Consider the following 12,576-nt stretch of genomic DNA (forward strand, 5'->3'; position numbering starts at 1 on the left):
AGCTGTTCCTCAGCAGGACCATTTACCACTAATTATTCACCAACACCGGAATCAGGCACTGTTTGTCAATTAGCCATTGTGTAATGGCCATTGGCACACAGATACAGAGATTTTCTCCCAGGGCTCATTGAGTAATGTGTCTGGAAGACTGATAAATGCACTTTTTCCATTATGACTTCTTTTAGGACGTGTCCAGGTATATACAGCTCTTTGTGATTTGACCTGGGTGGGCTTTGATGGTTCAGTACATGGACACAGAGCAGTCACATGTTCTATTATTTACTTCAAGTGATTCCTCCAGGGATACACAGCCTTTCAGCTCAAGTACTTGATGGCTCGGCATCCAGGCATTGATCTGGTATATAGAACATTTTCCCTTTAGGATAACAGAATCTCACACAATTTAGTCTTTCGGAAAGAGCAAAGATGGGATGTATTACTGAGGTTGATTTTTTTTTGTTCCCTAAATTAGTGTAATCAGTTCAATGCTTCAGACTGTACCACCTACACCTTCAGCTCGGGTGTGAATGCCATCCAGCAGTGGTACTATCTCCACTACACAAACTTGATGGCACAGGTTCCAATGGAGAAAAAGATTGAGATGGGCTACACCGCGGACGAATTAATTGTTACCTGCTTCTTCAATGGGATGTCCTGCAGCAATTCCAGGTGAGACGCCGGGAACGCTACTTCTTGATCCTTGTTCCATCAGCTCATAGATAGAACCCTACTCTGATTACTTCCCAGTGCAGAAGACACACATGGACTCTTACTACAAGCCACTTGGGCAGGGAGACAGCCCACCAGGCCTTTGGGTGGTATGGAGAACACTCACAATCTCATGGGATGAGCGGGGGGAGCTATCAGTCCCAGAGAACAGCAAGAGAGAAGCTCTTGCCTCTCCAGAGATGGCAGAAGGAAGCCCATTGGATGGTGGTGGGGCGCGCATCCTCAGGGGCGGGGGGCTGCAATCATGGTGTCGGGGGACAGCGGGCAACGATACGCCTTGACCATGACACGGGCATTCAATGAACTGCCTCCTTTTATTTTCTTACAGAAACTTTAAGCTTTTCCATCACCCACAATATGGAAATTGTTACACCTTCAACAGCGGTGAAGATGGGAACATAATGAGTACGTCTACCGGCGGCAGCAGCTACGGTGAGGGCTCCTTCCTATAACCATTAAATTTCGCTCAAGATGACACCATGTTGGGGATCTTTAACTCTGTATCATATGCTAAAATGTCCTTTTTTTTATCCTGCTTTCACTTTTTTGTCTCTATTGTGAATCGAACCTTACCTTCACATCGACCACTATGCTTCCCCAGAAGCCTGCTGCCTGTTTCTGTCCTCCCCAGAGCCTGTGTTTCCACCCTGCAGACCTGGAAAAATACTGAAACGTCACTATGGTTTCGACCATGAACAAGATCTTTGTACACCGTCTTGCTCTGTCCTTCCAAACCCCTGATCCACGTCCTTCTTTTCATCCTCCATGTAGAGCTCCTGTGTCATCACACACTAACAAAACATAGAGAAGAACCTATACTTTTACTATCTATGCTGCAACAAGTGCTCGCTTCCCCTCTACCTCAAACTCCTTCTCCTTACCAGAGTCTATCGTATCCCTACAAAACCAATCATACAAGTAGAGCCCTCACCACATCACAGTGTGGGTAGATGCTCTCTTCCCACTGTGTTGTACTCACCTGGCTATCGAGCGCAAGACTACCAGCACCTGCGCCCGAGTGAGCGAGCCCATCTCCACTCAGTAGTGGAGTAGTAAGGGGAACATGCTGCTAAACAACCTCTCCAAACACCTGGTGTCTAAATCAATGCCAAGATTTCTATAATGTATAATGTCTTGCACCTTATCAGAACTTTTAAGCTTCACAAACAATGGTTTCTTTTTAAATGTTATTTTATTTTAATGTAATGGTTTTAATTAACTTATGCAAATAAATAAACTTCAAACTAACTCTTTCTTTAAAAACTATAGTGTACAAGGCACTCTCTAAAAAAATCTCCCACATGCAGCAATGATCACCTCGAGCTTGGTCTCTGGTAAGTAGGATAAATTGACCGTAGGAGAGTAGGAGAGGAAAGTACAGAATGAGAGGAGTTAGGGATCAGACAGTATGAGAAAGGAGGCAAGAACAATCAAAAGGGACAAGGGAAGAGGAGACAAATGGGGACAGAACAAGGATATCAGGAAAGAAGAGAGCGAGTGAGAGACAGGAGAGAAGGAGGAAAACAAGAGGAAGGGCATAGAAAGGAAGACATGAAAGGGAGGAAAGAGATGAGGGAGAGGGACTGATATTTCCTGTCAATGGCAGGTAGAATGGTGAACCTGGAGACTCACAAACAGGGTGCAGCATCATTAGTGCAGTAGATGCAGTGAAACCAAGGTCCTGGGGTGTGATTGGCCCATTGCACACCAATTATATCTTTATTGTAATACTGACTGGGGCCCATTTTCTTTGCTCACAGCAAGCACATGACACCCAGGCTGCTCCCGGTGCAAAATGGTATAGTCTGGAGCTCCTTATAACTGTTTGATAACTTCCTAAGAGTATCACGGTGTAAAGGGTCCTGTCATTTTGCATAAATGTGAGCATCGCATCCCGTACCCCTCTGGAGAAGGGTATTGATACATTAGTGAACTAAAACATGAGTGCATGGCATGTTTTTGAGTCATCCGGCAGGAGAAGGCCAACTATTCACAGATAGCTGGAAGAAATCCTGGAAACATCACTTCTCACCAACTTAAAGAAGGCATTTTGCAATAAGAAAGCATAATTGCTGTAAAATATCTCCTAAACCCAAAGTAAGAAACATCACCACCATTCTGTTTCCATCGAGATCCGCTGGGTTGGAATCCAAAGGTGGCTGGAAGCCAACGCAGGTGCTCATATCTGTTCCAGAGAGCCTTAGGGTCTGATTTAGATCTTGGCGGATGGGTTACTCCATCACAAATGTGACGGATATCCCGTCTGCCGTATTAAAAGTGCATGATATCCTACGGCACTTGTATTACAGCGTATGGAACATCTGTCACGTGCGTGATGGAGTATCCCATCCGCCAACATCTAAAACAGACCCTTAGTGCTTTTTTCTACCTCTAGCCGGACTTAAATTGAGTGAAAAGCCGGACCTATTGTTAACAAAGTTATGTCCCCACCAATAGATTTTAACTCTGTTCTGTTTTCTCTTGCACTGTTTTAGGCTTACAGGTCATCCTCTACATTGACGAGGCAGACTACAACCCCTTTCTATCAGTATCCGCTGGAGCCAAAATCCTGGTTCACGACCAAAGTGAACACCCATTTGTGGAAGATGTTGGGACCGACATTGAAACTGCCATGGAAACTTCCATTGGGCTCCAGTTGGTGAGTGACTCCTCTCCAAAGAGGGCTGTAAAATCAATACACAGCTAGAAAACTGCATTTGTAGAGTCTTGAATATCTTCATTGGTAGCTACATGGGCAAGCAATTGCCAGGCCCGGGGGCACTTTCAAGTGTTATGCCGGGTGGGGAGGTGGGGATTATTTTTTAAGGACTGCACCAGCTTTCACAAATATTAGCCCAACACACAACCAAATCTCTCTAACCCTGAAATTTAGTCCTTGATTGACAGGATCGGCACATGTCTCAAGCGGGAACGATGCTAGTGATTTCTATCGATTATCCCTTGCTGCACCAAATGGTGGGAGTAAAATACAGTTCATTTCTTCCTGTTGTGCTTTACCTCATACACAGATGTATTCTGGGATCATGGTCTCCCTGAAGGCTGTTTACCAACATTGGGATTATGTGGGCTTCCCTGACTGGCCAGCCAGAATTTACATCTTCCACTTTTTGCAATAGGATACTTCAAATGTTTCTAAGTTGCACCAATATGTTATCACAAATGTGATATGACTAGTTACAGTAAACTAAAGGCTGGCCGCTAGCTCAACAAAAACTCTGAAAACACATCTAGGTTTATTTCTTTAAATGTGTCTAATTTTTGGCGATATGGGTTGAGTTCCAGGCTGGCTTGCCATATGGCTTCTTTTGGCATTGACAGCCAATTTATATGTGATTAATTCAACTTTCCCAAATATTTCTTTTGCTGGATAAAGTTAGCACACAGAATGTGCAAATGGATTAAAATGTGGTCATATATATATATATATATTTATAGTGTAATATGTGACATTACAACGCGATTAAAATGATCGCGGAACATTACATCGTAGTTTTTACAATGCAAAGCGGTACAACAACTTGCACTGGAGGGTGCTGTACTTCGGAATAGTATGATTTACTATTACGACACCAGTCTACGTACAGTAGGGAAGGTGTTGGAATAGTAAATCATACTATTCCTAAGGTTAGAGCGCCATCCAGCACAAGTCGTTGTAACGACTTGCGTTGTATTACCCGCGATGGAAAGGCATTGAGATGCAATGCCCACGTGGTAATAGATGTTTCCCTTTATGGTGCAATATTTAGATTGATTGATATGTCCTCCCTTTTCCCTAAAATCAGTTTTCCCAAACTGAAACTGACTAAAAGGCACAATACATATATAGGCCCCAGTAATTGTATGTGCGGGTTCTATGAGGCCAGAATTTCCAATAACACTTGGATCTCTGCATGAGTTAAACTCCATAGCATGTGAAATAACTGTGTGGTACCCAGAATTACCAAGAATAACTCCTTATCCATTTGAGTTTGCCTACTGCTATGAGTAGGTATTTAAGACCTAAAAGAGTCCTGTGTGGGGCAGGCATGTTTTCCATAAGGTTTGAGGGGGGCCAGAGAGGGAAAGTGAAGATGTCTTGCGGCAGATGGGAGCAATACGCACTCCCACCATGTTTTGCTACAGGGTTGGCCAGCGGCCAGACTGCTCTTCAGCCCATTCCCTAAAGTGAATATATCAGTCCAATATTCCACCTGGTAAAAAGGGTCCAGTGCACCCATGTGTGGGAGATTCAAGTTTAGGGAAAGCAACCATCTCATAAATGTGTGGAGCGAGTCCACAAGGGAATTTCACTCCGCACAACTCCAAATAGGGTCCTTAATCTGCAGTCATCATAAAATCCTGTTCCAAAACAACATAATTCGGCAAGCTGTAGTTCCTGAGAGAGCATTGCTTGCCAACAGAAAAGGAGTCATCAAAGAATCTCCCAGTCCTTGCTTCTTTAATTTGGCTTGGCATTAACATGTCACCTTATGGTCGCCTTAGTCCTCTCTGACACGTAGCGTGCAGAAATGCCAATGGTAAGCAGAATTGAGATTCATTGCGTCTAAGAAGACATTTTAAGAGCCACTGTTTGCTTCTCTTTCTTTGTCTTAGACGGAATCCTCCAAGCTGAGTAGCCCCTATAGCGACTGCACGCTTGACGGGTCTGACATCCCGGTGAACAACATCTACAACAAGAACTACTCCTACCAGGTAAATGATTCTGTTGATTTAAGGTAAGATGGAGATGCAAGCAATGGTCAGTCGGTGTCTACTTCTATGCCCTTCACCATGTACAAAACCTGTAGCCTCTGACCAATGGTTTCCTTCAATGAACTTATCATTGAGCAATGGGACCACTGTGAAGACTTATCTGTTTGATTTGGTTTATCTATGAAGTTGTGTGAGGGAAGTTTGAGCCATTTTTTTGATCATCCAGACATGTTAATATTATATATTTTTTAATAAAACACATAACATAGATGTTTCTAAGCTCTGTAATAATGAAAGGTGTTACTGTCAGCAAATGGTACCAGCCTCAGAAGGCTAAAGGATGAGTCGACTTGCTGCGGTTGGAACTCATGACCTGCATGTCATACAAAGATGTCAGCAGCAAATGCTTATTTCATCGAGCCATCTGGCTAGCTATTCTGGGGCTGGACTTCCAATTCTGGTCTGCTCAAGGAACAGTAATTGTAAAGTCTCTGTGCTTGACCTTACCATGCCCCAGCATGGTCATCTCAAGGAGGAATTTCTAAGTCAGACTGTGGTCAAGGTCTCTGTCCAAGGGTAACAAACCCGTGCAAGCAGAAGCCTTTGACTCGCTTGCTCTCCGTGGCCTCATCACCCCCAGTGGCAGTAATTAGGAAGAGTATTTCCCACTAGGTGCCTCATACCGATCACCTCACACAGAATAACTAAGGCACATTGTGCCCGGGGAATTTCTTTTCCCAGAATCAGTCAATTTGAGAAGTATCTCCCAAATGACAATGTGCTCGTGGTCTCATCACCTGCAGAAGCGGTCTTCTTTAGAACTTTGGAATAATTGTTTGACAGCCTCAGCTCCACCAGACATGATTATCTTAAGTGGAAAGTCTCCAGTCACAAGATGACAATAGTCTTACCGCCCTCAGATATTTTCTCTTTAGACAAAAATCTCCAGCTCCATGCTCTCATAATCCGGGCGGTGCAGTCACATAGTTTGACACACACTTACTGCTCAGTTTCTTCTTAGCAAGATAACCTTAATAAATTTGTTTTCAGAACACATGTCCGTCCATTTTTCCACATTTGCTCAATGATAATAGACCAGCACAACATGCCCAATACGGGCGCAATCACTGTACAGCAATTCTCTAAAGAACATCAACAGTTTAAATGCTAGCACACCTTACTCACCCCCAGTACTGCTTTATATCCATGTTAATCACCATAATACCTCCCAGGATATGTGTGCAAACAGTGTCCACTATGGGGATTGCCACTGCACTCTGTTGCTTATATTTATTGCTTATATTTGTTGCTAAACCATCAGCTGTAACAGAAACCAGATACAATTCAGCGCCATCTTCAGCCATCTCCTCCAATCAGAATCAACATATTGTCCATACTTTTGACCCCATCCCCTGCAACTGTTTGTCGCAACACACTCCTCTCAGAGTTCATACCATATCAATCCACCACCATCACTAATCACTAGCCTCATAAAAGTGAATGGCTAGGGGTCACGGTGATCTGCTATTTGGAGGGTGATTGCGCAGTCTGATCGTCTCAGCCTATGACATATGGTCCTGTACTAATTGTCCTTCCTGTCAAGTATGTTTGTTCAACAAGTCCTCAGCTGCAATCCATTATACCACATCCTGTGTCCATTCCCCAATTTTTGCCAGCCGAACACTAAGCCAGCAGATAGCTATTCTCCTCGTCATGAGGACCACCCCGAGTGATTGATATTTTCTTCCTCCTTTTCTCCTTGGGCAGAAGGCAGTGTCGAATCGTAGGCTATACCACTCAGCCTGGGCTCTGTATGAGCATAGCCAGTATATCTGAACAAACCCCTCACCTCTCTACATTTCTAATTAAGGTGTATGAAGTTTGCCCCCTCCTCCTAAAAGTTCTGACATCTGGAGGAATACACCAGGTAGATCCTACTAAGCATGGCAAGGGTCAGGTAAGTCATGTAGATGTAGATATGTTGAATAAGTTTAAAGTGAGCCTTACCAGATACTCGCCTCACTCCAATACACAGTTCGTCCCAGTCCGCCCCTGTAATGGGCTCGGACTTGATTTCCTGCCATTTGAACTGTGCTCTCACTCTCGGCAGCGGTGTGTCAGCATGAAGAGCTTTTCATAGGATCATAATCAACTTTCTACAATTCGACAAGGCACGTAATTAGATCATGGTTCAAGTTGACGTTTGGGCATTCGGAAAAGTGGGCCATATCACTCCAGCCGTACGCACTCTTTCCGAATATTGAAGGAAATGACTGGTCCATATGTTGAAAATCTCTTTTGCGTCACTAAAACTAAAAAATTGGGGTACAAGTCTGCACATGTCTGACAGCCACCCTTGCCTCCAGCGTTCCATCGACATTCTGCGATCAATTTTCTCAAAGGGATAAATGCTCCATATCCGCATTGCTGGTGCAAACGGAGAATGTGTCTCATGAATCTTTTAATCGATTTGTCCCAAACATCACAAACCAGCCTTCTGACGAAGAGGAGAAGTGGGGACCGCTCTGCCAGACATCAATAAACTATCTAATGCATGCTCTCCATGCATTCCATGCAGCAGCCCTTTTCCCCAGTGGTCATCGTCTGTCAGCCAATGCACAGCATGCTTTAACTGGGACGCCACATAATAGAAATCTCCAGTCCACCATGCCCACTGTTTTTTCAGGGTCATCAGTTTAATTCTGATATTTTTCCTTGTATGAGCAGCTCCACTAGAAGCAAATCCAGTTCCGCTAACACCTTTTGCGTCAACTCAATCCTTGTACCCTAAATTAATGAGAGAACCTATACAATATTTACATGTGACCATGCAATGTCTGGAATTCCCCCAACATTCACAGTTCAAAATCATAATGTATTGACCCTTTTAAGGTTTCTCTGAGCCTCTTTCACCTGTTTTTGTAGCCACCCCTTGTCTTCTTTTGTAAAGGTTAACACTCTCAGGAAGTCTGGGTTACTTGTAGTTCCTGTCTCTTACCTATCATGGGTCCTTTTGGTGTGCCTCATGTGTGTAGTTCATATCTGTCAATTCTATTTTTAATTAACTTTCATCCAATTATCAACATAGACTCTGGAATTAAGTGTTTTGGGGTGCTGGAGCACCCCTAAAATAACCATGCTGAAATTCAGACCGTGAATAAGCAATACAGATGTCTTAAAGTTTTACTTTTATTTTGTCATATTGTCTGTGCGTTCAGAGACCGAGGCACATGTCAGGATGTGTCTTTGCATACATTCTTGCTAACATTTTAAACATTGGTCTTTACTTCTATTTCTCTGACTGCACAGTGGGAGGACTATGTGACAATCTTGCTGGGGTACAGGGAGTAAAGGCTGCAGGGTGTCAATTTTTTAACACAACAAAATTTAAATATCTGTAAATGAATTGTACAAATATTTCAAAATAGATCAGCAGTTAGGAAACAACATACGGAGCACACTTTTTTGTAATTCTGAAGTGTGAAGTAAACAATGATTTTAATAGGATCATAACAAACCAAGACACCGTACTTGGAGATGAGCACATGATGCTTATTCACTCAAACCCAATTTCTATACATTATCATTGGTACACAACATAGTTTTATCTTATCAGTAACACTGCATGTCTTTGCAACTTTAAAGGCCATTTTAATGGACAATACGTCTGGAAATGAGAGTGTCCTACCATAATATGTCTTCATAATATGTTTGCTACAGCATGTCCCGAAATGCACCACCGGCTATATACTGCACCCTTTGCTACTCTCCTCCTAAATGGGCGTGGCTCATTTGCTACATTTATTCTATTTATGATGCTTCGATTTTTCGCAATCTCTATGACTTCAGTGAAGTAGCCACCCCCACTCTGAAAATTGTTCCAGTGCACTGATTATCACTGTTTTTTTTACTCATTTACTTGCAGATTTGCATTCATTCCTGCTTCCAGGAGGCCATGGTGGATGTGTGTGGATGTGCCCACTACAGCCAGCCTCTACCCCCAGGGGCAGAGTTCTGTAACTACAATATTTATCCAAACTGGAGTAAGTTATTCCTTGCATTCCTCTTTGTGTGGCCTCATCTCTCGCCTGGCAGATGATGTATTTAATTTGCAGAATGCTCTAGTTCATGGGTAGGATGCTGTATTGTGACTTATGTTGTGTACATTCTGCCAGTATATAAACAATCAAGTATAGTTGCTACACACTGCACTGTTCACCATGCCCACACTTCCACTATTGTCTGCTTACTCCCTATGTGCGAGGGCTACAATGCACCTTTGAGCTTGCCTCATTCCTAAGACATGTCCTCTCTCCCTCATGCAGTGTACTGCTACTTGAAGCTCTATACCGACTTCGTGGCTGAGGACATGGGATGTCATAAGAAGTGTAGAGAGAGCTGCAGGTAAGAGAGGGCAAAGGGTGATCTCTCACATCACATGCCACCATGGATCTCTCACATCACATGCCACCATGGGTCTCTCACATTACATGCCACCATGGATCTGCCACATCACGTGCCACCATGGATCTCTCACATCACATGCCACCATGGATCTCTCACATCACATGCCACCATGGTTCTCTCACATCACATGCCACCATGGGTCTCTCACATCACATGCCACCATGGGTCTCTCATCTCACATGCCACCATGGGTCTCTCACCTCACATGCCACCATGGGTCTCTCACCTCACATGCCACCATGGATCTCTTGCATCACATGCCACCATGGGTCTCTCACCTCACATGCCACCATGGATCTCTCACATCACATGCCACCATGGATCCCTCCCATCAGATGCCACCATGGATCTCTCGCATCATACGCCAACATGGGTCTCTCGCATCACATGCCATCATGGACCACTCACATCACATGCCACCATGGATCCCTCCCATCAGATGCCACCATGGATCTCTTGCATCACATGCCACCATAGATCTGTCACATCACATGCCACCATGGAGCCCTCCCATCAGATGCCACCATAGATCTCTCACATCACATGCCACCATGTATCCCTCACATCACATGCCAGCATGGATCTCTCGCATCAGATGCCACCATGGATCTCTCACATCACATGCCACCATGGATCTCTCGCACCAGATGCCACCATAGGTCTCTCGCATCATATGCCACCATGGATCTCACGCATCACATGCAACCATGGGTCTCTCACAACAGATGCCACCATGGATCTCTCACTTCACATGCCACCATAGATCACTCACATCACATGCCACCATAGATCACTCACATCACATGCCACCATGGATCTCTCACATCACGTGTCACCATGGATCACTCATATCACATGACACCATGTGTCTCTCACATCACATGACACCATGGATCTCTCACATCAAATGCCACCATGGATCTCTCACATCACATGCCACCATGACTCAATTGCTTTCCTCTAAAATGCAGTGCTCTTTCTTTTCTCTGCAGCAATCGGGAGTGGACATTCACAAGAAGCACGGCACAGTGGCCCTCAATCACTTCAGAGGTAAGGAGCTTGGACTTAAACCACTCAATCTTAGAGCAGTCAAACATTGTGTCATTGCTCAGCTTTAGGTAACTGCTCTAATAGGATGCCTTTTGGGTTTTCAATCAATGCTTCCTCTTATATCATTCTATGACTACTTGGCTTTAGACAACTTGCTGCGCTCACAGCACTCCATCTTCTTGGCTTCAGATAACTAGCCAGTCTTAAATCACTATATATTCCTCGCTTTAGAAAACTTGCTGTTATGTCATCTTATCTTCTTGGCTTTATATAACTTACTGCTCTAACACCACCCTATCTGGGCCACCACTGAAACAGAGGGGAAATAGAAGTAGTTATAGGAAATTGTACTTGGATGAAAAGTAAAACTAAGTCATGTTTAGGGTGTACTTCCCCTCCCTCCTCCATGAGGCAGATGCCCAGTCGATGGGGAGCAACCATCAATTTATCAGAAGCTGGTGGGACCTCGCATCTTAGAAGAACACTCCTACCTGTCCTGGTGGACTTTGGGCTACTCCTGAACAAGTCAGACTGGTGCTCTGCTACCGGTTGTGCCATGTGTGACCGGGTGACTCAGCAAAGAGCGCCGTTGCCTGTCTTATATCTCCTCGACGACGATGACATGGAAATGAAAGAGGGTCAATGATACTCAGTTTGGTTTCAGTGGAGCTTCTCTGGCCAGCAATGACGCTGTGGCAAAATACCTGAGGGAGTCTGGAAATAAGTGATGGATGGGTGGGTGGCCTGCTGTAAATGCAGCCCCCATAACAAAATCACTTGCCCCACCCTTCTGGTATTGCCACTCTGGACTTGCCTATATTCTTTGCTTTAGATAGCTTGCTTCTCTCATACCACATTAATTTATTGGCTTTAGATAACACAGTGCTCCCACCCAGGTTTTTGACTTTAGATAACTTGCTGTCTCATACCATAATTTCTTCTTTGCTTCTGATAACTCACTGCTCTCACATCACTCTATCCTCTTCACATCTAGATAACCCGCTGCTCTCATACCGCTGTATTCTCTTGACTTTAGATAACTTTTGTCTCATATCACTCTTGTGTCTTGGTTCTACAGCACTGGCAGGTGTTGAATTCCCCATTTACATAACTCTGTCTGCTTTAATATCACTGGCTTCTTGGCTTTCAGTAAATATCAGATTTTCTAAAGTGTAACGGCTTGGTTTTGAATACCTTTTGGTTCTCACATTGCTCAGGCAGCTCACTCCTAGAAGCTGTTAAATCATGGATTTGTCGAATTTGCTGTTGTCTCCTGACTCAGTCTGGGTGATCACTCATCGTTCAGTGCAGGTTGCTTTTAAATCACTCTGGCTGCTCCTCATCACTCTGACTGCTCGATCTTAAGCCATTGGCCACACACTGTTAGATGATTCTGGCTACTTTAATACCCCTCTCGCTATTTGTTCTTAGAATTTGCTGGGTGCCCTGACCGCTAACAGACTGCTCCCTTCTACAGCACTCTGGCCTCTCTCTTATATCGCTGGGTGCTTAATTGTTATTGTACATCACTTTGGCGGATCATTTTTCTAGATATTCGACGAATGACCGCTTCTTCTGATATTTCTTTCAACTCACTATTATATCACCGTGACTGTT

The 12,576-nt window shown here is 44.1% G+C and overlaps 1 protein-coding gene across 2 annotated transcripts in view; it reads left to right on the forward strand.

The window, feature by feature from the left end:
- SCNN1G (sodium channel epithelial 1 subunit gamma) overlaps nucleotides 1-12,576 on the forward strand; it is a 56,104-nt gene that overhangs the window by 29,859 nt on the left and 13,669 nt on the right. For both annotated transcript variants that reach the window (XM_085629496.1, XM_085629494.1), the window contains exons 4-10: nucleotides 473-669; nucleotides 1,058-1,161; nucleotides 3,225-3,388; nucleotides 5,344-5,442; nucleotides 9,368-9,485; nucleotides 9,768-9,846; nucleotides 10,902-10,959. In XM_085629496.1, the coding sequence (XP_085485622.1) occupies nucleotides 473-669; nucleotides 1,058-1,161; nucleotides 3,225-3,388; nucleotides 5,344-5,442; nucleotides 9,368-9,485; nucleotides 9,768-9,846; nucleotides 10,902-10,959 (819 nt within the window). The remainder of the gene's footprint in view (nucleotides 1-472; nucleotides 670-1,057; nucleotides 1,162-3,224; nucleotides 3,389-5,343; nucleotides 5,443-9,367; nucleotides 9,486-9,767; nucleotides 9,847-10,901; nucleotides 10,960-12,576) is intronic.

Source organism: Triturus cristatus, chromosome 10 (assembly GCF_964204655.1).
Source record: "Triturus cristatus chromosome 10, aTriCri1.1, whole genome shotgun sequence".
Classification (NCBI taxonomy): domain Eukaryota; kingdom Metazoa; phylum Chordata; class Amphibia; order Caudata; family Salamandridae; genus Triturus; species Triturus cristatus.